The sequence below is a fragment of the Folsomia candida genome, unplaced genomic scaffold (assembly GCF_002217175.1).
Source record: "Folsomia candida strain VU population unplaced genomic scaffold, ASM221717v1 Fcan01_Sc016, whole genome shotgun sequence".
In the NCBI taxonomy this organism is placed as follows: domain Eukaryota; kingdom Metazoa; phylum Arthropoda; class Collembola; order Entomobryomorpha; family Isotomidae; genus Folsomia; species Folsomia candida.
Window position 1 is genome coordinate 3530454 of NW_019091208.1, and position 13636 is coordinate 3544089.

General features: G+C 38.1%; 1 protein-coding gene across 2 annotated transcripts in view; it reads right to left on the minus strand.

The window, feature by feature from the left end:
* The window catches only part of LOC110856513, a 52240-nt gene that overhangs the window by 15415 nt on the left and 23189 nt on the right, over positions 1-13636 (minus strand). For both annotated transcript variants that reach the window (XM_022104997.2, XM_035857171.1), the window contains exons 8-23: positions 13532-13596; positions 13418-13437; positions 12600-12790; positions 10753-11117; positions 8485-8515; positions 8241-8379; positions 3296-3464; positions 2738-2917; positions 2449-2508; positions 2259-2381; positions 1025-1169; positions 718-755; positions 561-646; positions 391-487; positions 246-324; positions 54-171 (exon numbers count right to left, since the gene is read on the minus strand). In XM_022104997.2, the coding sequence (XP_021960689.1) occupies positions 54-171; positions 246-324; positions 391-487; positions 561-646; positions 718-755; positions 1025-1169; positions 2259-2381; positions 2449-2508; positions 2738-2917; positions 3296-3464; positions 8241-8379; positions 8485-8515; positions 10753-11117; positions 12600-12790; positions 13418-13437; positions 13532-13596 (1906 nt within the window). The remainder of the gene's footprint in view (positions 1-53; positions 172-245; positions 325-390; positions 488-560; positions 647-717; positions 756-1024; positions 1170-2258; positions 2382-2448; positions 2509-2737; positions 2918-3295; positions 3465-8240; positions 8380-8484; positions 8516-10752; positions 11118-12599; positions 12791-13417; positions 13438-13531; positions 13597-13636) is intronic.

The window sequence follows — 13636 nt, forward strand, 5'->3', positions numbered from 1 at the left end:
AATTAGCATAATCTCAAATAGTATGCATCAACCCAACATATTAAAATGCGTACCTCTTTGGGATGATCTTCCTGCGCGGAAGAAACAGTGATAGCATGATCAGGAATGCCACCGCTGGCAAGTCCCAAATCCGCAATATTTCTGCAATCCAAAGATGGCGAAAATCCAGTCCTGAAAAGAATACATTTTGTCAAATACTAAATTCATTACTGATATTTATGAATAAAATGTGCTCTGAACTTTACCTGCACTTGCAGTAAAATGATCCTGCAACATTAGCACATTCCGTGGAGGCCAAGTCGCACTGGGAATTGGCACACTCGTCTACATAATATCAAAAATTCCATATCATACCAATTCTTCTTATCACTTCAATGCTAAAATCCATACCAATGTCTTCGCAAATCGGGAGGTCATCAAACGTCTGGTCGGGACCACACTTGATAATACTTTGACCCAAAAGTTTATATCCACGATGGCATTGCACCTACATTAAAAATATAGATTTCACATTTCGTGATAACTAAGAAAGACTTCATTTTCATTTTTAAGTAACTTACGCGAGCTTCATCATCGAAAAAGTATTCACGCTCGGAATCCACGACAAAACCATTCTTGATTTTTGGAACGGTGAAGCATTGTTTCCCTGTGGAAAAAATCAAGATTTCCGAATTAAACAATCGTTCCATTCGATTTCTTCTGAATTAAAAGCCTTACTTGCACAAGTGGGCACTTCTCCGGACCAAGTTCCATTACTAGAAAATTAAATAGATTGACCCATTACATACAGTTAAAAATCTGGTAGAGTCAGATATACACTCCGTTCTGGTATCGATTTGGTAATAACTTCCTACCGGATTGGTAGTAGTTTGTTTCAGAATGGTAAATTTTCATTACCACAACATTACTAAATGGTAATGCCCCTTATTACCAAAGTACTTCGATCAGTAATGATTTAATACCAGGGTTTTAAGAGTGTTTGAATATGTACCCCGTCAATAATTTTACTGCTGTATTTTCCTACCTCATGCAGAGCAGAGTGGGTGGTCCCGTCCGGATGTAGCCAGGGTCACAGTCAAATCGCACAATTGTCCCGTACGCCCGACCTCCCCCACTCAAAATGGCTTGCTTCGCATTGGGCGTTTCCGCCAAAGGTGAGCATTGAGATGCTGCAGGAAATGAAAAAAAAACGTAAAAATAAAAATAATAAATGGCACCAGTGATAGAAATCTTTCGACACAATAAGATCCGTTTTGCTCCTCGTTAAGTTAAATAATCTGCACATGGAGGAGGAGAGGCACAAATGTGTGTAAGTTCATGGTCAATGACTCATGAAGCGTGACCGTGCAAACATTAAATTAAAAGTTAGGTAACCAAATACCAACCAAAACAAATACAAATATTGCTTATGAAAGGGTGTAATAAGAAAATAAGGATATCGCCATTGTAAATATTTTTAGTCATGGCAGGCACGCTCATGTGAGAAGTGTTTCTGCATTAATTTCATGGTGGGGCATCGCATATTTGCATATTTCGTCCTTAAAAATCGGTGGTATATGGAGATGAAAGGCCTAATTGATTTTGGTAAATAAATAACAATAATAAATCATGCCGCAGGGATATTGTCGCTTGCTTGATGATAACGGGAAACTCTAATTGGTTGTGTTCATACATAAGAAGACCTCACTTTTGCCTGGAGGACGATTTCAAGAGTAGAAAGAGATACAATCACTTAGCTTTCGCGAACAAATATTATTACGGCAATAAATAAATTGCGTTATTATTGCTATTAAAGTGGTTACATATGTCCATCCATATGTTTAACAACACCACGTCAAATTACTTAAGAGAGAAAAGCGTATTGAATTGAATTTGGTAATATTACAAGAACCACTTAGAGATTAAATAAACCCACGACGATATCAGATTCACGTTCAGTTCAGCATTTTCTATTGACAATGAGTCTTCATAAATAATCCTTAAACAAAATCTTTACTCAGCGATGATGATCACAAGCTAATCCATCAAATTTGGCAAGTCTTCTCTCGCACAAAACCGTAATCATCGCCAGATTCGTACTTGTACGAATCTTGGTGGTGACTCTGTCTGCATTCTTATGTATTTATTAGGCGTCATCTTTATTCTAATACTCGTTTTAATGCAATGATGTGATGTCTCCAATACGACTTGGTTAGTGATGCTGCATATCGTAAATATTTCTATACTGTGAGTGAAACCATTAAAGAAGAAGTGCTTACCCATGCACAACGGCAATTTCTCCCATTTCCCCCCCGGCAAACAAGTTATTATTTCGGTTGCTTTCGCCGAAGGGAATGCAAACCCGGCGTAGCACTGGTACGTAGCCGTCCCGAGGTAGGTGACTGGAAATAATATTAAATAAATAAAATATATGCACATGCAAATAATTTATGCTCATTCTATTCTTACCATTCGTTGACCCGATGGCGAAACCGTTCGAAATTTGTGGAACAGGTCCGCAATAAACCTCTGCAAATTAAAGGAGGAAACGGCACGGTCAGAATTTTACTCTCTGAATTCGTAGAGATCATCAATCAATTGTCATCAAATAATGTTCATCTTGCTTGAAGGCATGCATTTTTCAATTTGGACTCTCAACACATCATAATATGGTCGTTGAGATGACGAGCAGTGATGACACGTGACATGACGTGAGTGTACGTACAACAATAATTAAGAAATGTTCCGCCATTCATACCTTGACAATCTGGGATGTAATCGACCGACCATTGCCCACCCGGTTGGCACTCGGTGACAATCTTTTGCTGTCCCGTGGCGAATTCTTGACCCGTTGGGCAAGTAAAGGTGACCTGGGTGCCGAAAGCGATGTCACGATTGCTGGCCAAAGCTCCTTTTCCAGGGCGGAGGACGGGACAATCTGTGGATAATAAGGAGTAATTTTTTTGTATGAGCATATTTAATGCAACACTGCTAACAATGGAGGTTTTCCCAGCGTATCCTTTTTGATCAAACTACTAATTTGCAAAAGACGCACCCAATGCGCAGGCTTTGCAGAATATTTGGAACCGAAGAGGAGAAAACGCGCTATAAATTTGGAAAGGGTCAACTTTAGTGCGTGTTTTCTATTCTTTTGATGCAAATACCTCTGCCAAACCTGCAGATTGGCAAATACATTGCGAATTTCATATTAATTAGATTTATCATTGATTCACACTAGTTTGGTCAAAATCAGGGTCATACGCCGTGACACCTCCATTGTAAGTAGTTCATCTTTAAAAATGCAATATGCACTCACCAGCAGAGAACACAGCTCTGAAACCATTCCTCGATCGGAGCGAATCCGTCTTGAATCGCACCGTCATTTCTCCAGATTCCGCCGTCAAGGTCAATTTTGGGAGGGTGCGGCCGTTAAATCCGTTTCCGGAGTGGAGACGCAAACTGTCAGTCGTTGGACCGTCATAGATCTACGGATTCATCAAGAATGACATGACATTAGTAATGTGAGTGAATATACATAATTAATCATGGCATGTGTGAGGAAATATGTACTCGTACAATAAACATCCCATGATCTCTATCATTCCCAAGTTTTAATTAATTTGTTCCCACAATTCATCGGCATGATACGCTTATTTCTTTCCGCACAAAAAACTTCCACCGGACCGGTAGCAGTCGTAATAAGTAAGTAAGTAACTCAAGGAAACTAACAACCTTCAAGAATACTTAATACACACCGCATGGATGAGTCTAACTTGGCATAATGGTCATTCATGACATGGCCAGTGGATCCTGTCCACGGACAATGAACTTTTCTTAGAGTGCAAGCAAAGCAACAAACCAAACCAACCAGCAAACAAGCAACAAAGTAAGTGAGTGAAGAATAATAATACCAATTCTCTCGTACGATTAAGCATTGAATTGATGAGCATTTCGAGCTAAGTCGGAATGATGATCAAAAAGTATAAACATCGTAATCGAGCTGATTTTATTAAGATCTTTTCTATGTTACTGATAAACTTTGCGTTAAAATATGTCTACAACGAATCCGAGAAACCTCCTCCAACAAGAAGGATTGATTTCTTCATAGAATTACTTACTATGATGGCATTGTTGAGTATGAAACTAAGGATTTAGTTGATTGTAGGTGGTCCTTTGCTTTTATGGTGGCAAAGATCAGACGAGACGTTTTATTGTATTTTTCCCCTCAAGTGCAATCATCCTACCGAAAGCGATACATAAATGATCTCATCAATGCCAACTTGTAATTCGGGATGGGATGGATGCGACCAACTTGATTGTTGTTTAACGTACATTCGTTAATACCATGGAATGAAATGCAATACATGCCAAAAATGTGCCCATTCATTTTCGTCGGTTCATTTAAGTAGTGGTCTCAACGGTTCTCGGTTCTCATAGAACCGAACCGGAACCGATGGCTCGGTTCGGTTCCGGTTTATACGGAGAACCGAACCGAACCGAAACTTTTATTACCGGTTCGGTTCCGGTTCCAAGTCTTTGAGAACCGAACCGAACCGGCCGGTTCGGGTTGAACCGAACTTCATACACAAATACATTAGCGAAGTTAATCATATTTTCGAAAAAGTTTTACGAATTTCCCGAAATACACATAGTTTCCAAAATGAAATTTTGACGTGGCCCCACTGCCAAAGTTCCCAAAATGAAACTTTGACATGGCCACACCCCCAAAGTTTCCGAAATGAAACTTTGACTTGGTCACACCCCCAATGTTTCCAAAACCAAATTTTGACTTGATGACACGCCCAAAGTTCCCAAAATGAAATTTTGACCTGGTTACATCCCCAATGTTTCCAAAACCAAATTTTGACTTGATGACACCTCCAAAGTTTCCAAAATGAAATTTTCACCCCCAAAGTTTCCTAAACGAAATTTTTACCCCCAAAAGTTTCTAAAATGAAATCTTTACTTGGTCACACCCCAAAGTTTCCAAAATGAAATTTTGACTTGGTTGCACCCCCAATGTTTCCAAAATGAAATTTTTACTTGGTCACACCCCAAATGTTTCCAAAATGAAATTTTTACTTGGTCACACCCCAAATGTTTCCAAAATGAAATTTTGACTTGGTTACACCCCCAATGTTTCCAAAATGAAATTTTTACTTGGTCACACCCCCAATGTTTCCAAAATGAAATTTTGACTTGGTTGCACCCCAAACTTGGAATTGTTTTCTAACTTCAATAATATATACATAAGTGGTTTTGCTGTTGACATGTATTAGAATTTGCTTGTTTAAATACAGATAAGTTATTGGCTTATATGTGAAATTTCATCAGAAACACGTCAATTAGCATTGTTTGTTGTTTATTGCATATTAATAACACTACCGGTTTGACCCGAACCGCCGGTTCGGTCACGGTTTGGTCCGGTTCCGGTTCGGTTCCAACTAAAAAAAGTTCGGTTCTGTTTCGGTTCTTCAATTCTGGTTCTCGGTTCTAAACCGGTTCTTCCAAGAACCGAACCGAACCGCACCGTTGAGACCACTACATTTAAGTATGTAAGCGTCATTTATCTGCTGTCTTCTTTATGTAATTGGCTTGATGGAATTACAGACTTTTTTGCCACCTGCCACTAGCCACACACACGCCGCGCTATAGTTTTAATTTAAACGGAATTTAAAATACCAGCTTAAAAATACGCAGGTAATTCTAATCCCTCTCATGTCCTGCGTCAGTTCTAACCTAATTTCAAACTTGTGGTCGTATGCAAACGGTACTTGTCTCCTGTCCCGTCATTTTTACTGCATTGTGTTATCCCCCAAAGTTTAGCAGACCTTCGTTCTTTGGAGGAGACGATGTCACGTTGCTGGTCTGTATAACTTTTTATCTAAAAGTTTTGCACAAAAAAATGACAACGTGCGTAACCACGAACCAAGTTGTTAGATGCCGGTACTCGAGAAACGAATGAATTCATAACATTTCACTTGGCAGAAAAAAATTTCGGCAGTTTATCGCATTGTGTGGCGTTCAACCTGTATTTATGATTCACTTAATGCGAATGTAAGTATTTATATCATGCACTTTTTAGCCCGAGTCAGAAGAGCTTATAGAATTGGTGTGTCTGTGTGTCTGGGACACGCTAGAGGACGAACAACGGAACGGATTTTGACCAACTTGGCGTTATCTGGATGAGTTCGAAGATGTACAAAATCGGTGCAGCGGTTGACCAGTGGGGGTCGTGGTTTGGACAAAGAGCACCAAATTTTAGAAATTGTCACAAAAACGTCAAAGGTTTAAAAGTGGTTTAAAATCATAGAACATGGAATAAATTTCAATAATCTTTGCCAGATGCAAATAGATATTTGGAATGTAAATATGTATGTAAGTGATCTTTTAAAATTGAACCAAGAATGTTAAATATGTCATGATGTAACGACCAAATTATTTTTTAGGATCACAGCCGATTTTGTACTGATCTTAGGTAAAGAAATTGTACCCTGATTCGTGTTACATAAGCCCACATAGTACATTTTTTCCTTCATATACTGTTCATTTTTTTCCGAGCTACACATATTTTTTCCCCTCCAATAAAAGCAAAATCCATAAGTAAGAAAAGTGTGATGCAATGCAACCCGAAAAAGAAAACAATGTTTAACAAATCCTTCCTGTGTAGTGCAAAGTTGCGTTAAAAAGGCAATTGTGAGCATTTCCTGTCTTCTTCTTCTCCATTTTTTATCGTCCATCAACATCAAGCCCAAACCTTTACACGTTAATAATGAGGGAAAAGATGAGTTCTTAAAGAAGTATTGTTAGTTCCGCCAGCCAGCCAAGTCAACGCAGAGGTAGACACAAAAATAATAAGAATGAGAAGGATTATGCACTACCCGACCCTATTTTATGTATTTCTTGGTGTGATATCTAATAGCAATCTCCCACAAAGTGACTTTATAATAACTGCATAATGCTGCTCCTTCTTCTTCTAAAATAACAATAATTTTCCTCAAATTCAAAAACTGGGTGCAATGCAAGAAAGAAGTGCACATTTTTCGAGAATATGTAATTCGCAATGCAATATCATCACATAAAGTTCCGGTTAATCCACCTGCACAGTTACAATCTGCAACACCTTGGTTGGTAAATTACTGGTAAAATTCGCAAACCAAACCGGTTAATCGCATCCCTTTTTGATGATTCTGATTCAATTAGAGGTGGACCGTTCATGAGAACATATGTCTGATAAGTACATAAGTGTCGTCATCGTCGTGTTGGGCCGGTCAATAAGTAAAATATGTTGGTAACAATCCCGAAAAAAAGTCTACAGGTACAAAAAAAAAATCCCCATAATTCATCCCCAACTGTCATCCCCAATCAGAGAAGGGACAACTTTTGATGTGTATTTGCATTGTTAATGACATCACACAAACAAGTCTTGAAGGTGACAATAATAAATTTATTATTTAACTCATCGTCAGTTCCGTTATTTTATGTTCGTCATCTCATCATCATCTTCACCGGCATCGAGTAGGAATAAGTAAGCTCTAAATCCGTACTCTTAATCCGACTTAGGATAGATGGTTCCTGTGCTTATGGTGGTGGTGCAATAATGGTGCCACGATTGAGTCAAGTAGTAGCGAGCAGTGGTGGTTACCGAAGCGTCGCATCATTTCTGGCTGACAGAAGATTTTTTGTTTACATGATAAATGCCCATGTCATACCTGTCCATTGGATTGGATTGAGTGCAAAATAAAAGCAGCAAGGTGGCAACTGCAGACTAACAAAACTAACTATTTGCTCCTTCACAAATGGAAGGATTATTATTATTATTACACAAGTTCCTAGTCCCATTTAAACCCCATTTCCTTCATGGAATCATCATCTTCCCGTCGTCGTTTTACGCGTTTAAGCATCAAGTGCATCCTTCCTTCTGAAGCAAGTTTCATTTCAAAAGGGGAGACAATACAAATTGTGTCTGCTTATTTACAATGCTCTGCAGACGACGAGTGACAATCCATGTCTGTCTGTGTCACAGGTGGGAAAACAAGGGATCGTTTTAGTCAAAAACAGTGGGACATATCACGCCCAAAGTTAATTACCGTTCCCAGTCCTGTCAATTTGTATAATTGCCTTTGTTTCATGCTTTATCTATTTGCTTAAAGCAGTGCCATTTTATTGGGGATTCTTCTCACATGCATTTCCCAGTCAGACATTGTGAGCAAATAATGCAAATGCGTTAGAAAGTATGAGTGTCAATGAGAGGTACCAACCTGCACAAAGTCTGCCTCGTCCAAGTCAAAGTTGGTAAATTTGAGGGAGAGTGGACCACCCTTGGGTCGCTTGATTAAGTAGGTGCATTCTTGATTGGAGGGGTACGGACTGAGCCCAAACGCTGGGGATGAGATTGATCTGGAAATGACAGGAAGAGATCATGAATAGCTGTACTTATTTTGATTCGAAATCGAATCTGACCGGGTTATCTGAGAATTTCAGCTAATTTGTTGAAAAACTTACCCATTCGACATCGACAAGACTTGTTCACATCCTGAAACATTTAAAAAAATCGAGGAATTTTAGTCAAATATTCAAAAAAGAGACGAGATTTTGTCGAAGTATGTGCATAAATGTAAAATATCGCATGTACTACATTCATGGTATGCAAAGTAAAGTATGCAAGCAAGCAAGCATAGAATTGATCTTATCTCTGATAAAAATCACCGCATCTTTAATCGCCGATTTATTTTATAGTCATTGCAAATATTGAGACACAGATCTCTGCTCAATGTTGTCGTAACCTCTTAATTTTCACAGGTCCCGACCCCCAATTAATTATTTACAAATTTAAATATTCGCTTTATGCTAAGAAGTGAAAGCAGGAATTATTTATCGTCTTGCTGCACAAGAAGAGGAACAAGATTTGCTTGATCTCTTCGCTTTGCTCTTTTGTTTATCATTCATTGTGTTAATTGCCAAAGTTTTAATTCATTTAATGCGTGAGTGTGAGTCATAATCGTAAATTTGTTGATACGCACTTGCTCCAAATTTTTAAGTCTTCGACCTGTCTCACATACATACAAACACACATATTTTTTTGCCTTCATTGCAGTTTACAGAGAATTTTGTTTTCATTGCGGATTTGCCATGTTTTCCGCATCTTTTACATTCATATGATCCCCTCTCTCAGCCAATCTTTGATCAATCTGTGCAAAAGTCTGTTTTAAATTTATCGCTACTTTGAAATTACAATTAAAAATTATAAACTAATTTTTGCCTACTTTAATCTTCACATATGTTCAGAAGCCACCTCTCAAATACAGGAATTGCAACTCTCCTCCACTCCTTCAAGATTTATTAATCCATCCATCCATCCATCCACGTTCGCGTTCTTAAATATGATGAAGCTGCTTTAATCAAGCCGCTTGTTGATTGTTCATGGTGTTAATAAATTATTTACAAAAGTCATATCTTGAAAGATGGCCTAGAATTTTTATCTTGAAAACTTTTCCGACCGACTACTGCAAGCGATTTCTCATCTTCACCTCTTATCAGGTGCCTGTCTACTACATATTCTGGAGTGGTCCGTCCTTCCTTAACACCATTCTTATTATTTATTCATTATTTGCAAAAATTCTCGAATTTAATAAAACAAAAAAAAGAATTAATCTTGACTGAACACTACTTGAATTTTTTAAAAGGGGAAACTCCATCTTAAAAAAAAGTCCCTCCTCAAGTTGACTAACTACTAATGATTCATTATCATTATTATGAATGAGTGGACGAGTACGTAAATAAATAAACGTGAGATTTTCAGCTCGAGTAATTCACACTATCACACGACGACGTCCAACAATGAACAACAATGAAAAGTACATACGATATACGAAGGGTGTGCTCCATATTACTCCATTATTGCAAACCACTACTTATCCTACGTAAAGATTCTGCGAATGCAAATTAGCACACAAGCCAAGTCAAGCAAGTTCTTTAACTGCAGCCAGATAACCAATAAACCTCTCCTAAGTTTCAAGTTGATCGTCGTGCAGCTAAGTATGAAATGAATAAATTGCTTTCTTGCATATGGGAAAAACTTTGGTAATCAAAGTCGATACTTATTGCATCTAATCCATACTGAATTCCCGTCTGCTCTCTGCCTGCACCTGTTCTTCTCTGCTGTTGCAAACAACTCGACTTTATTTGAGAAGAAATTATAAGAAAAATCTGCCCCAAGCTATCAAATCAACCACCCTGATTTTACTAAACGACACAAAATTGAACAAAGTATTGCTTCTCTAAAGTATGTACTGCCTACCTGCTTTTTCTCGTGTATTTATGTATATCACCACTCACCTACTTATTTCGTCAGACAATCTTGCAAGGAAGGTTTAAAAGGTTGCAGCAATTTGCAATCACCAATTTTTACTCTTACTTAGATATTTACATACTTATCATTTCCTAGGTCTGCGCAACTAACAATGAGAGTGCTGTATGGTGTAATTGGTCTTGTAAATAAATTTGTAAAGTGATGCGATGACTAGGTCGAAAATAAAGGTGGTTTTGGGGTTATGTTTACCCAATTTAGTTAGCGGCCACTTTGTGGACAGTATGTACGATTTGTTAGCAAGTGCAAACAATTTGCATGGTTGTCAATTACTTATCATCGAGATAGAGGAAGCTGAATTGATTTCAGGGCAAAAAAAAAGTGTGCAAAGCCATGTAACAAAGCGAATCGAAAAATATATCCTCATGAAATTGGTAGAGAAATTTTACAGAATTTTTTTTTACCTTGATAATATTTGATCTGGAAACCAGGAACTCCTCCATTTCCGGAAGTGGTCATATACAAGTACAACTGACTTCCCGTGCTGGTGATGAACTTCGGATTTTCACTCGCAGACCCCGTCAACAAGGCCAATTTTGGTGAGGAGGGTGAATCTCCGTCTCGGATGAGAAGACTGTCTCGGGGAGAAGTAAGTCCGAAGTCTTCCACTTTCAGCGTGATAAGCTTTCCTGCGGGGGCATTGATAACGTAGACGCATTCCAGTCCTCCAGGATAAGAGTTGGGGTAGCCGGGAGAGACGAGGACTTGGGAGTGGCTGGTCGCCCGGAGGGTACCGCCGCATGATTGCGGCTCAGTTTTCCATGTCGCTCTAAATATCAAAATACCAATAAATTATGGCTGCGCAATGATAAATCTGGGTTAATCGTATCATCACAACATGACGGCGGTCAGTGGGTACGTTTTTGCCGTTAAAATTTACAACCTACTAGAATGATACGTATGCAGAGGACGGCTATGTATTTTTCTACTTTTCTCATTTGATGAATAACGACCGACAGTCAAACTTTGTGGGTGTTTCGCATAGAGGTAAAAATTTCAAAATACTTTTTGTTATCATTTCGATTATACGAGACCAAATTTTTTTGCTCAAAGAAACTACAAAAAATCCCGAGGGTTTTTGATATTCAGAATTTAAAAAATTTTATGCACATTTTCATTTTTATAGTTTCTTTCGTACATATTTCGCAAATATTTTTATCGTTCTTTCCTAAATATGAAGTACAAATTTCAGCTCTTTTTCGTAAATACATATCCACCCTGTGAATTAATATGCTAATAAATTGACGAAAACAATACGCAAAATATATGAAAAATGCATCTCACTGAAATTACGTCTTGCATACATAAATACTTGGCAAAATATAATTGAAAGTTGCCTCGTAAAGCCGCCATGATTTTAATAAATGTCATAAATCAAACCAGCCAGCCAGCCACATAGGGATAATAATTACTCTCCTTTAACAAACTCGCGAAACCACGAAAACTCGTATTATTATTAGCATATCGATGATGACGATAGTATATCAATCGGCTCGTTGTAATTAAGTCGCATCATTACGAAAGTTGCATTTTAATATCTTTAGTGGTGCACACAAAAACCAAGAATATCTTTTAATATCTGGGACATTAGCCAATTCTTTGCATGCATTTTAACCTCCTCTCCTCTCTCAGATAACTAACAATCTAAATGCAAAGATTATTCTTCTTCTTTACGATAAACTCGATATTTTACATGTGAGAGGATCAATGAGCAAGTAGTATTCCCATAAAAATTGGTCAATTGCCATCACTGCCTGTGGCTGAAGAATGGCATTGTTTTGTAAATTATCTACTACAACATATGCACACACAAATGCAACTTTGTGTTGCAAATATCAATGAAGACGCCAGGCACATCGCCGTTTATTTATTTCGCATTTTCTTAGCCAACACTGCATAAAAAATGTTGAGCACCGAATGGTACCAACCAAACCAAGTTCCGTTATCTTTTGAGATCCTTGCAGTCAGTGGGCAAATGCATCTTTTTAATGCGTGCAGCCACAGGCGCAGACCGACCACAAGTTAACGAGGAAGGAGACACAACGAAAATCCCTATTTACGACGCATGAAGGTAATTGCTGGTCGTGAAATATTTGCAAAATACATACATGTTGCTGGAGTGGAAGTTCGCAATGTAGTGCTAAACGGTACATGCTTCGTGTCAAATAAAAATGGCAAATGCGTATGATTACGTTTGCAAAAAAATGCATGCAAAATCTTATGTAACTCCTCGTCTACTCTTTCTTCTTACCGGAATCCTTTCTTCTCAACTGAGGCGTCAGATCGGAATTTGACAATCATGAAATTGGACGCGGACGTGAAGACTGCGGACGAGTTCAACCGACCAGAGATCGTGTTCACGTTGACGGCGGCCGTCTCCGTCCTCGCGCCACCCAGCACTTGCACCGTGTCGAATCCTTTTTCTGTCTCGAATTCCGAAAACTGAAATTTATAGGAGCCAAAATCACATTTCAAGTTCCATTCTGACGAAAGAAGCATGTGAAAGTTTTTGCAATTTTTTATTTTTGCAAGTCATCACTTATTTTGGCAACTATCTTAAATTTTTTAGTAGCAGGAAAATTATATATATTTTCGTAATGATATTGGTCTTCGTTTAAATAAACATCTCAATTAGACTGTGGCCCAGTTCTGGTAAGAAATCAATGCATGCATAGAATTGAAAGCGGGGCTATTGTTGCGTTATATTTATTATTACTGTCTGCAGCAGTCTAGTTCTTTTTTCAAAGGGTTCTGTTCCATCCACACATAACAATCAACAATGACAAGACCAACATTTGCCACTATTTATAAAGATTAAAGTGGGGTATGCAAAATCGAAAATTGCAAGTCTTTTTTTCTGCATTACAAGGGCTAACCAACGGTCATCAATTTTACAATTATTTTGTAACAGAAAAGAAGTTATTGCTGTCAGAATGGGGAATAAAAGCTCTATAAATTAAAATGATTCAGAGCTTGACCGTGAAAACCGGGTTAAAAGACAATAAACAAATTTTGAAAGGGGGGCTAGTTTGTTATTTAAGCGTATTATTGAGATGAACACTTCCTTACCTGGAGTACAATGGAGTGACCTTGTAAAAAAAATGCAAAATGATTGATTGCACATTATTTGCATATTTCACTTGGGCAGAAATTCGCATAAATCTGCAAATAAAAAAAACTTACCTTCGGGGGCTTCAAGAGTCCACTTGCAGTCCGAGAGAGATGGATATCTTTGTGGAAATCCAGGACTGTCGAAACGAAAATATGAATAAAGTTAGCAATTAAAAA